General features: G+C 36.4%; 2 protein-coding genes across 8 annotated transcripts; both read left to right on the forward strand.

Moving 5' to 3' along the window:
- Positions 1 to 316: 316 nt before the first annotated feature.
- On the forward strand, positions 317 to 10,880 carry LOC141604605 (putative alpha-amylase 2). Of its 7 annotated transcripts, none has more exons than XM_074423023.1 (15): positions 317 to 431; positions 569 to 673; positions 1,520 to 1,593; positions 1,921 to 1,954; positions 3,049 to 3,086; positions 3,320 to 3,446; positions 3,522 to 3,748; positions 4,692 to 4,837; positions 4,933 to 5,045; positions 6,064 to 6,152; positions 6,480 to 6,602; positions 7,619 to 7,654; positions 7,860 to 7,958; positions 8,240 to 8,564; positions 10,776 to 10,880. In XM_074423023.1, the coding sequence occupies exons 3-14, from the start codon at positions 1,585 to 1,587 to the stop codon at positions 8,435 to 8,437; spliced, it is 1,239 nt and encodes a 412-aa protein (XP_074279124.1). In that variant the 5' UTR covers positions 317 to 431; positions 569 to 673; positions 1,520 to 1,584; the 3' UTR covers positions 8,438 to 8,564; positions 10,776 to 10,880. The 7 variants fall into 7 exon arrangements, with proteins under 7 accessions (XP_074279124.1, XP_074279125.1, XP_074279123.1 ...); XM_074423024.1 differs by lacking the exon at positions 10,776 to 10,880 and adding an exon at positions 9,039 to 9,127 and having other exon boundaries at positions 342 to 431; positions 603 to 673; positions 8,240 to 8,572; XM_074423022.1 differs by having other exon boundaries at positions 372 to 478.
- LOC141606948 (putative alpha-amylase 2) lies at positions 8,968 to 10,880 on the forward strand. Its single transcript, XM_074426331.1, has 5 exons — positions 8,968 to 8,985; positions 9,039 to 9,161; positions 9,863 to 9,898; positions 10,106 to 10,204; positions 10,478 to 10,880. The coding sequence occupies exons 1-5, from the start codon at positions 8,968 to 8,970 to the stop codon at positions 10,673 to 10,675; spliced, it is 474 nt and encodes a 157-aa protein (XP_074282432.1). The 3' UTR covers positions 10,676 to 10,880.
- Positions 10,881 to 12,622: the final 1,742 nt, after the last annotated feature.

A 12,622-nucleotide genomic window follows, 5' to 3' on the forward strand; every position in this document is an offset into this window, starting at 1 on the left:
TTTTGTGAGATAAAATGGTAATAAAATGGGTTAGTGGAGAAAGGGGACCACATGAATAGTGTTGCAGAGAGAGAAAAAGTGGGTACTTTGTGAGGTAAAATGGTATCCATCACTCAAGAGTGACGGATATGTCATGTCTTCAATGAGAATTTGTGATTTATTATTACTTCTTTGTTTCGGTCAGTTATTTAATTTTGATTTGTGACGAACAATGGAGTAAAGTACCTAAATTGAAAAACGAACAAAACACGTCAATATCAACCGATTACGAGCATGGCATTTACCAACGCATTCGGCATTACCAATTTACCATCAACGTTGCAAGATCAAAATCGTGGGAAATGCCGACTTTTATCTACCAAAAGCATGCCCACCAACTGTTCGACGAAATGCCTATGAGACAAGCACCTCTCTTATTTCTATCTCGACAAGTATGGGCACTATCCAAAACCTTATCCGATTTTGCACTTCCAAATAAGTACCAACTTTTCTTGTATATATACATTTATTTAGTGTCCATTTCCTGAATTATTTGTTGGTTTTATTAATTCACTTTTGTTTCTTATAGATAACTGTATAATTGGGTGTATAATTGACTGAAGGACGCACGGAGCACATATGTGAAGAGGGTTGTAGCAATCTGTAGCCAAACGGTGTGATTGACTGATTTCGGGTTCGTTTCGCTACCCTTACTTGATTAATCATTCATGGTTGGGTTGTTATTGTTGTAAGATCATTGCATTTCTTGCTTAGTGAAACCTCAGGGGATCAAAGTTGTAGTAACCCATTAACTCGATTACCCGAACTTGATACCATGATGGCACCAAAGTGAATTCCCTCCGTCCCAATCATTTGTTTACTTTTGATTAAAATACCCCTCACAAAGAGAAAAAGGTAAACAAATGATTGAGACGGAGGGAGTATATAAAGTTGTGTATGATCATAGTGTTGAGATAGCTATGGAGGTGGAGTTGGCCTTACAAGAGTTTAGGAGCTTAATGTGTAACCCTAATTGATGTAGAATTATCAAGTATCTCCATGTCTTTGATACTAGTATAAACAACTGAACTCAATTCTAGATTGTTATCGAGTTGGTGCTTTACTAGAAATTTGATAACGAACATGCTAAAACCAAGCATCCTTAACCTTTTCTATACAAATAATGTTGGAAAACCCGTACGACATTCTCATAATCTGCTTCGGATAAATCGGAATTAACCCTCATATTGCAAATGTTTCTGTTCGGATGTACCCCCTCTTAGTTTTCCTAAGCGACCTTACTGTTGCATTCTTGCTGGACAAAGTCTATTCAAGATTGCTGCCCAATAAATAAAGTGTGTGCTTGTCTGTTAAAAGCTTGCGATGTGCCATTCTCCTGAGTGTGCCAGTGCTGTATAAATTTTGTATGACTGATACTCTGCATGTTTAAAGATCTCTTTTTTTTTTCACATTAGCGTACTTAGATTATTTATCTCGTTAATAACATTCATATAATACTGTGTATTGCCTACGGTTACAGGATCACTTGTTGAGCCATTAGCCTGATTTGTTGCTTCAAATTCAGCTCTCAGTTTTCGCTTCAGCATGGGTGACGTAAGTTTCTACTTCATTGAATGATTTGACCTATGCTTAACAACTTCAGCGCCAGCCAACTTTATTATTGAATTCACTCTCGACACATTTATTGGGACTTGGGTTCCCGGATTCGCTTAACCGCCCAGCGAGTTACAAATCTATCCGACCCGTATTCTATCTCGGATTGCTTAAAATCTATATATTAGACAATTAAGAGCCTTTTGTGCATCCAGTATAGCATATTCATATTGAATTAGTTAGAGCCTTAGTTGGAACCAGCATCTTTTTTACTGAGCAGTGTCACTACTTATATTGTTTTCTCATCTTTATCTTTGGTATCTACAGGGATGTGATGATAATGTTCAGCTGACTGATATCGGTATGACACTAACTTCTGTTGATGTTTTCATAATTATATTGAATGAGTTAAACTGTTAAAGTGCTTATTCAGGCGGGTTGTTTTCAAAGTATTCAAGTTGGGTTGAATAAGCCTTAGGGCTTTTATTCGGGTACGGGGTAGGGTCAGTTTTGCTAGGTCTACACTCTACCCTTATCCATTTTTATATTGTATAGAGTAATTGCGGTACGATTTTTGGGACCTTTAATTCCGGCGCCCAATTGGCCCAAAAACATTAATTTATAACCTTCGGATTTGGCAGTTCAAGTAAATTTTCGAAACTCGTGAAATTTTTGTCGAAACTTTATCAATTGGACCAATATGCTCTTAAATGACTCCTATTGTTCAGAACCCTCTTAAACGACTTAGAATTCAGCGTATACAGTTGGTTTCGTCTATTTACGACACAGCTCCACATTTTTTATACTGTATAGAGTAATTGCGGAACAATTTTTGAGACCATTGATTCTGGCGCGCAGTTGGCCCGAAGGCGTTGGTTATAACCTTCGGCTTTGGCAGTTTTAAGCAATTTTCCGAAACTCGTGAATTTTTTGTCGAAACCTTATCAGTTGGACCAATATGCTCTTAAATTACTGTGTTGATGTTTTCATGATAAGCACTGTTTCCAGTTTTTGTTAACTTCAGTAAGCAGCCAGGGCTTTGCTAAGGCTAGAAAGCCCTGAACATCAATGCTTCGAGCTTGGTTGGCCAGAACGCCTAGAAGTGCTCTTATGCTGCACATTCTACCCTAGTGTAAAATAAAGATTCTTTTTTCTGTTGATGTTGTAGCATGACATTAAAAGTTAAAACAAATCATTTCCCTAAGAGTACAAACTGTTACATAGAGTTCACTGTTAAGACAAGATTACCCAACATCTAGCTTTTTTAAGTCAACTATTGTTGTGTTTCTCCTAAAATACATGAAGATCACAAAATTTATACATGTATTAAGTTTTTGGTAACAACATTAAGTCTCATATGAAACTGCCGACACTTTCAGATTTCATTCTGTTAGTAATGAGTAGCCGTGGTTTGCTCTAGATTAGTAACCATCAGCCTCCAAATATCTTTTTCAGGTGGTACAATAAGAACTGGAAGAGAAATCCTTCTTCAGGTATATTTGCTAGAACTGATTACTGATATGCACTCTTATTGAATGAACACGGCGCTTCCCCTGTATTAGTAATCAAGAATTACTAATGACAATAGCTGCCCTTCCTTCCCTTTTTCCTATAGAGAATTCCAAAAGGAAGAATAAAGTGGGAGAAATTTCTGAAAGCATAAATTTCTCAGAAAAAACATTGAAAATTATTTTCTGTAAAACAATAGTAACATCGTGGGTAATAGGCCTTCAATTGGGAGTCTCATAAACATGACTGGTGGAGAAACTTGGAGAAGAAGGTGCCTGATATAGCCAAGTCTGGGTTCACCTGTGCATGGTTGCCACCTGCAACACAGTCTGTGTCGCCTGAAGGTAAGAGGAAAGAAGACTACTATTGTCGTTTCGGTTCGTAAATTATGATCAACATCATTATCTTTGCTTTTACAGGTTATCTTCCTCAAGATCTTTATTCACTTAACTCCAAATATGGTTCAGAGCGCCTGCTGAACGATTTACTTCAGAGATTGAAGCACCATAAAATTAGAGCGATGGCTGATATAGTAATTAATCATAGACTTGGGACTACCCAAGGCCATGGAGGGATGTACAACCGCTTTGATGGACTTTCTTTACCATGGGATGAACACGCTGTTACATCCTGCACTGGCGGATTGGTAAGTAAACTTAATATTCAATCCCAATGCAGCTGATGCTCATTATTCTACCTTCTGATGATTTGTCCATTCCTCTCAAGTTTACTGCTCTGTCTCAATATCTTCGGTACAATATCAAATTGTTAAATACTCCGTAATTTCCTTCATCAGTTAAGGAAGGACTTCATCAAATGTAGTATTTCTTAGCGGAAGAACTTAAAAAATGGTGATACTGATGTTGCTATCATGCCGTAAACTTGGTTTCTGTATGTAATATGATGGGATGTAAAAACAATTGTTCTATTTAGCTTCCATTATCGTGAAGCTGGAGTTGGTTGATGCAGAAATGAAATAGTTATCATCTTGGGTCATCTAGAACATTCTGTTTTTAACTTTGGGGCAAGGTTGCGTAAACCCAACACCCTTTTAATAAGTTTGCACATTTGTAGTCATTTAGAGTAAAGGATCACACTAAAATGTAATTTTCATCTTAGCTTGGTTAAGTCTTATCCTCATGATGACTATCTGAAACAACCTTAGCGATTTACAGAAAAAAAAAAAAAAGAAGAAAAAAAAGCAGGACAGTTGTGAGAATTCCACTGCGGCTTGATAAAGCACCATAGCTGGCAGGCGCATTTTCTGAAATTGAAGGAATCTATACAAAACTTTATAAGCATTTTCGTAGTTTGAGGGATGGGATCAAAAATCAAATTGAAGCTACTATGGGTTAGATCTTTTGCCTTGGAAGAATTATGAGCTATTGCTGTTTCAAATTGCCTACATTCAAATAAGGAAGATAAATTAGACCTACTTTGCAGACGTTTCTTATTTTTTCAAGCTTTCTTTTTTATTACATGGTTAGTTGTATAATGGATGAACCCTTAAGGATGCCGAGTAACATCAGATATCCAAACAATCTGCTTGTTTGTGCTAGAAAAGGCTCTCACACGCTTCATTACTTCAGGGCAATCAGAGTACTGGTGACAATTTTAGTGGTGTTCCAAATATTGATCATACCCAACCGTTTGTTCGAAGAGATGTAACAGAATGGCTTACGTGGCTGCGTACCAAGGTTGGCTTTCAAGATTTCCGATTTGATTTTGCAAGAGGGTACTATCTTAGAACTCTATATACATATGTGTTCTTCCGTTGGTTATATTCTTTGAAATATATGCATTGTGGTTTATTTTCCTATTGTTGGTTAGTTATGCAGCAAAATATGTGAAGGAATATATTGAAGGGGCGAAACCAGTTTTTTGTGTTGGGGAGTACTGGGATTCTTGCAATTACGAAAATGGTCGTCTGGCCTATAATCAAGGTGTGCCTTCCAATTCTCAACAAAAAAATATAATAATAAAAATCAGTATTATGTTTTTAAAAAATCACTTCTATATCATAATTGCTATTAAGCGTCATGGTTCCTTGTCCCTTTATGCTGTTTCATATATAGTAGGAGATCATGTGGGTAGGTTTTCAAGAAATTAAGGATATTAGATTTTACCAGAAAAGGTTGAAAATCATTCTTGGACATAGAGAAGTTTTTACCTTAGCTGTCGGCTTCCTGTTAGACACTTTCTGTAAGAGCTAAGAAGTGAATTGCTGGGAGAACAAAAAGTCATAGGAGCAAATGTAATGAAAGCTTTTAAGGATATACTGTGGGACATTAGGTGGGTAGAAGCATGGAGTGAAGAGGCTGAAAAGTTGAGTCAACAATAGTATTTTTGACGCTCAGACAAACATTTTCTTTTACCTTAGTCACCATACTGATAGAATATGAGTTGTCGCCACATGTATTTTTTTTATTTAAGTAGAGTGAAAAACATACATAGATATTACATGGATTAGCTTGATTGGGTTATAGATTGTTGCAATGTTGCATTGATCGATCGATGTTGGGATAGTTTCTAGATTTTGTTCTCTGATTTCTTTCTTTGGTTGTCTACTTTAAATTGAAACAGCATATTGCTAACCATAGAAATATGGAGTTGTTCTAGAGACAGCCATTACCTTATGGTTAAATAAATTAAAGTGATGCAAGTTCTGCATGTCGTGCTGACGCCTGACGGCTAAGTGTTGAACTAAAGGTGATATTGTGTATATTTCATAGTTGTCGGAGGGGGTAATCTAGCTCGTTATAACAGTTAGAAACACTCTCCTCAGACTTACAGTTGACTCCCTACATGGGTCAGTGGAACTGGAACGAATCGAGGTATCTCAGTGAGACTAATACAGTTTTGATGATCACTTTTAGTTCAATATTTACTCTTTCCGTAGACTTCTCAGTTGTGCTAGTTCATAGATATTCAAAAGTTTTTATCGAAATTTTTTTAACGCAGACAGTCATAGACAACGGATTATCGATTGGATCGATGGTACTGGGCAACTGGCAACTGCATTTGACTTCACAACAAAAGGAATTGTTCAGGTATTTCTCTTATAGTCATTCTTTCGTCTTGTCGTCTCCATGGGATTTGTGTTAGTTGTGGAGAACCAGAAGGTGCATTATATCAGTATGTATATGTCCAATGTTGTAGTCTTGGATCATGGTATAATTATAGTTATTGAACTATGACAACAATTTAAATTCATCAATATTTTCCTAATTCACCCATGTTTTTCCTTAAAAAACAAACTACTGAACTAGTAAGGGCAAAATAGATTAAATAAAAGTTGGTCTCGAAAAGGAGTTTTACTGTTGGCTTCATAGTGCATAGTTACATATATCTAAGTCTCTGTTTCCTTTATCATGCAGGAAGCTGTTAAAGGGGAATTATGGCGTTTGCGGGATCCTCAGGGTAAGCCACCTGGTGTAGTCGGATTGTGGCCTTCAAGGGCGGTTACATTTCTTGATAATCATGACACAGGCTCAACTCAGGTACACCTTTGTTAGCTATGCAAAATAAGTCCAATGTTTTATGCCTTAATAGTAGAAGATGCCTGTTGCTTATGGGTATTGCTTTAAATTGTGCGCTTTGGGTTTTAGAGTTATAGGTTGATGGTGATGGACATGCGGACAAAATAATGTACCTATATTTATTTATTTACTTTTAGGATCTCTTGTGCATGCCAAGCATTTTCATTTTCATTCTTCTAATTTTATTTCTCAAATATTCCACCTACATGAAAAACGTTGATATTGGCTTCTGTTAATGTTGAGTTTAGGATAGTTTTATAGGGTGAAAAAGCGAAGAAAAACATGTTTACAGAGGATAGTATATATTCTGGTGCATGCTTTTTATTTATTTTTGTATCTCTAGTGCATGCCAAGCATTTTTATTACTCCATTCTTTCAGATTTATTTCTCAACTTGCCATCGAAAATTTGCTTTGTTGGGGGAAAACATGTTTACCAGACGGAAGTATACTCTGATAATCTGATGTGTTCCTGCACTTCTTCAGTCTCTACTCTGTAGAATACATTTACTCCATATCTAAATTTATAACATAAGGATATTACCTCTCTTAGGAATTAGGATAGCAGAAATGGCATATCAGCATGCCTCCTTGCAACTCAAAACTACATGTGTCCAATCTTCCTCCCCCAAATAGAAACAGCCTCTTTGTGTTGCTAAACACAAGGGTAAGGTTGCATACATCCGACCTTCCCTTACCTCACAATGCGGACCCCCCTTACCCCGCAATTTGCGGGAGCCATTGAAGCACCGGGGTAATGTTGTTTTTTTTTTGTTGAATGTATCCTAAGAGAATAAATTTGTAAGAAGTTAGTTTCTGCAATCCTCAAAGCATTCTTCCTAGAGCCTAGAGGTGCATGCCCATTGACAAAGCAGATTAAAGGTTGCTGCCTCAATTTTTTAGGTTTTGTTTCCCCTTTTTATTCCCTGTATAGCTCTGACTCCTCAATCTTTGTTTTTATTTGAATTTCTTGCCGCAGGCTCATTGGCCCTTCCCTGAAAATTTCCTCATGGAGGTACCGATGCTCTTCTGTCACTTATATAATGCAGTTAGATGATATATACGGTTTTAAATGGCGCAAGTCATTTTGGACTAAGACTATATTGATATTGTTTTATTGGATCATTATTTTTTGTTTTGGGAATCCTATTATTTACGCTTTTTAAGGGATAATCACTGACCTTAGTCACTCATATTCTTAATCTAAAAATTTGTTCCAGGGCTATGCATATATCCTCACACATCCAGGAACACCAACCGTCTTCTACGATCATTTCTATGATTGGGGTACTTCTATCCATGACCAAATAGTGAAACTGGTATGGTGCCGATTTTTCTCTTAGTAGTTCATGAATTAGACAAAACAAAGATTATTAGAACCCCTGAACTCTCATGTCAACTAGTAAAGCCACTGAATGGTTATAGTCATGAAGTGGTTCGAAATCTACCAGTGTGAAAGTCATTGAACTTTCATATTTCTTACTCACCAACTATGTCGGGAGTAATTCCCTGAACATGTTAACGGCCTTAAAATTCACGAGTCCTACTAAACCAAATGATAAGTACTAGAAGTTCTCCCTTGAACCTTGTTGATATGCAGATTGACATTCGGAAGCGCCAGGATATTCATAGCAGGTCCCCTATCAAGATACTAGAGGCTCAGCCAAATCTGTATTCAGCCATTATAGGAGAGAATGTTACCATGAAGATTGGCGGCGATTCTTGGGGCCCTACTGGTAGAGAATGGAAACTTGCAACTTCTGGAGATAAATATGCTGTATGGATAAAAGGAAGTTGATTGTACTGTTGCCACTTACCACCCAGTTCTAGATTCGAGTTGATAGGATTATATTTGTGGCTTTGTGCAATAACTGTCGCTCATAAACCGAACAAAGTTACATACACGTACGACTTGAGATCTGCAAGTTGATAGGTATTTCTCTTAGTCATTGCTATAGAATGTAGACTTACTGTCTCTAAACACCATACAACTATAGTCTCTAAACACCGAGTCCCACAAAAAAAGTTAGTCTCAAAACACATTATCTGTACTTTATTCTTTAGTCTTATGGTCTCCATGGGAATTGTGTTTGTTTTGTAGGACCAGAAGGTGCATTAAATCAGTGTATCTCCTTCTCATTATATTAATAAGTTATTGAGTGGTTTGAAGATGCACACTATATGTTCCAATGTTATAGTCTTGGATCATGGTATAACCATAGTTATTTGAACTATGACGACAATTTAAAATTCAATATTTCCCCAGTTTGCCCATGTTTTTCGTAAATTACAATGGCAAAATAGATTAGCTAAAAGTTGGTCTTGAAAATGAGTGTTGGCTTCATAGTGCATAGATAGTAGATACATATATCTGAGTCTCTCTTTCCTTTGTCATACAGGAAGCTGTTAAAGGGGAATTATGGCGTTTGCGGGATGCTCAGGGTAAGCCACCTGGTGTAGTCGGATTGTGGCCTTCAAGGGCGGTTACATTTCTTGATAATCATGACACGGGCTCAACACAGGTACGTACATCTTTGTTGGCTAGTTATGCAAAATTAAGTCCAATGAATTATGCCCAAGTAGTAGAAGATGCTTGTTGCTTATGGGTATTGCTCTGAATTGGGCTCTTTGGCATTTTAGAGTTATAGGTTGATCATTGATGATGCTGGACATGCGGACAAAATTATGTACTCTGTATATATATGTTTTTTTTTTGGATCTCTAGTGCATGCCATTCATTTTCATTCTTTCAGTTTTATTTCTCAACTATGCCATCTTGATGAAAAAAATGTGAAAATATGCTTTTGTTGAAGAAAAACATGTTTGGCAGACGGACTGATGTGTTCATGCCTCCTACTCTAGAATAAATTTACTCCTTATTTAGCATAAGGATATTTTATACTCAATTACCTTTCTTAGGATAGTAGAAATGGCTATTAACATGCCTCCTTGCAACTCAAAACTACCTGGGTCCAATCTTCCTCCCCCAAAAAGGAAATCAAATTAGTTAATTGTCCTATATTTTTATTGCAATGAAAAATTAATTTGAGTAATCTTTCCTAAGTGAATAAATTTGTAAGAGGTTAGTCTCTGCAATCCGCAAAGCATTCTTCCTAGAGCACAAAAGGTTGCTGCCTCAATTTTTTAGGTTTTGTTGTCGGTTTTTTCCCCTGTATAACTCCGACTCCTCAATCTTTGTTTTTATTTGAATTTCTTGCTGCAGGCACATTGGCCCTTCCCTGAAAACTTTCTCATGGAGGTACATACTGATGCACTTCAGTCACTTATATAATGCAGTTAGATATATGCGGTTTTAAATGACGCAAGTCATTTTGGACTAAGACTTTGTTGATATTGTTTTATTGGATCATTATTTTTTGTTTTGGGAATCCTATTTTTTATGCTTTTTAAAGGATAATCACTGACCTTAGTCACTCATATTCTTAAATCTAAAACTTTGTTCCAGGGCTATGCATATATCCTCACACATCCAGGAACACCAACCGTCTTCTACGATCATTTCTATGATTGGGGTGCTTCTATCCATGACCAAATAGTGAAGCTGGTGTGGCGCCGATTTTTCTCCCAGTAATTCATGAACTAGACAAAACAAAGATTATTAGAACAACTCCTGGACTCTCATGTTAACTAGTAAAGCCATTTGAATTGTGATCATTCTGACTGGGTTCGAAATCTACCAGCAGAAAGTCATTGAACTTTCATATCTTGGGATTAATTCCCTGTGCATGTTAACAGCCTTAAAACTTACGAGTCATACGGAAATGCCAGGATACATATGGACCTTGTTGATTATTAGTTCTCCCTTGAACTTATGCAGATTGACATACGGAAATGCCAGGATATTCATAGCAGATCCCCTATCAAGATATTGGAGGCTCAGCCAAATCTGTATTCAGCCATTATAGGAGAGAATGTTACGATGAAGATTGGCGGCGATTCTTGGGGCCCTGCTGGTAGAGAATGGAAACTTGCAACTTCTGGAGATAAATATGCTGTATGGATAAAGGGAAGTTGATTGTACTGTTGCCACTTACCACCCAATTCTAGATTTGAGTTGATAGGATTATAACTGTCGCTCATAAACCGAACAAACTTACATACACGTACGACTTGAGATGTGTTCTTAACATTGTGAGTTATTTGTCAACTTGATTTCTATAAGCGTTCAGATCTGCAAGTTTTCATATTCCTTGTAGTTTTCTACGATCGCTTACTGTTAATTATTTGCCTTCCTGTAGATTCAGGTTTTATTTTTTTCAAATTAGTTCAGTAATACTCAGGACCAGAAAATTGTACTCTGTATTTGAAATTTTATCATTTGATGAATTTGTATCTTAACTAGTAGCTAGCTCTACTTCAATAAACGAGTGACCAAGTGCATAAACTTCCCAGCTTCTCATACAGGAAAGTCAAAAAGATTTGGGAGCACCTAAACTATACAAGGATTATTCAAAAATATAATAAGAGTAGGTAATTATTGGGCAAGGTCTCATGCTATAACTGCCTGCATCTGCCTGTAAGGTCCACTTATATAATAATCACTCTTCTATTAATTGCAATAAATGAATTGAGTTTTTATTAAAAAAAAGAAAAGAAAAAAAAAAAGACCGTCTCAAAATCAGTGGCGAAGCCAGGATTTCTCTTTGGGGTCTCAGATTTCAACTAAGAAATTCGAAATTCTCAATGTCCAGCAGGGCAAATGTATAATGGGACCATGTTGTATTTGAAGTTGAATGGAGGGAGTAGAAAACTAGAAGTTTCGGATCGGATCGAATATCCAAATGTTTTAACTCTAATATTCATATCCAAACCAAGACCAAAGATTTCAGATCGGATATCCAAAAATTTAGATCAGATATCAGATTGGTTTGGATAATCGGATTTTTGTTCAGCCCTACCTACTAGTCCCTCCTAAATCCACCATTACTCATAGGAGAAAAAGGAACATACATCGGATGTACTACCTCCAACCTTTTTGTTTTTGAGCATATTTGTATATTTTTTGAGCTTATTACCTCAAACTTTATTTGTTTTTGAGCATATGTATATTGTTTTTGAGTTTATTAAAATTTATAAGTTAGATTTTAATTTTTTCCCTTCAAAACTCAAATTTTACTAAATTTATAAGTAATGTGTTTGAGTTTATTGTAATTTTCTAGAACTTAATGTTTAAATGAATAAACTCAGAAACTTTATAGTAAAACTCATAATTTTTAAAACAAAACTCAATTTTTGTTATAATGCTCAAAAACTAATGAATTGGCGGTAATATATCAGATGTATAATCCACCTACTGTTACTCATAGTATAAGACCATTTTATTCTAAAATTTATTAATATAATCACGGTGTACGTTCAGACATGAATGATGAATTTTATTGTATTAATGCATGGGGGTCATGGGATAATAATTGGTAATAATATGTGTCACTTGCATGGCATAAATTTGGCCTTAAATTTAGACTGGGATTATTGTTTTAAATGAAAAAAACACATGCATTTACATTTTACGATACGAATCTTGTGGGGGATCATTGATCAACTCACATGAGAGATAAAAGGCTGGAAAGGGGTGTGTGACCTCCCTACATCACCATCATTACTAATCTTCATCTTCCTCATCATTTCCTGTTTTGAAACTCAACTACATTTTGCCTTTTGTCCCACACTTCCACTCCTACTCCTAGGCCCTAGTGATGGAATTTAGGAGGAGCTAGTCGCGGCAGGCACTAGGGATGGCAATTATGGCTCAAATCGAACCGAACCGAACCTGAATCGAACCGAAGGAAAAAATTCGATCCATACCCACTCTTTAAAAACCCATTCCCGATCCACTGTTTTAAAACCCATATCCATATCCACTATTGGAAAACCCGAACCAATCCAAACCCGATCTATTCATACCCGAACCCGATCCAAGTGGATATTATTGAAAATTTAGGTTTTATTAACCTTGAAATTT

This window comes from Silene latifolia, chromosome 10 (genome assembly GCF_048544455.1).
Source record: "Silene latifolia isolate original U9 population chromosome 10, ASM4854445v1, whole genome shotgun sequence".
In the NCBI taxonomy this organism is placed as follows: domain Eukaryota; kingdom Viridiplantae; phylum Streptophyta; class Magnoliopsida; order Caryophyllales; family Caryophyllaceae; genus Silene; species Silene latifolia.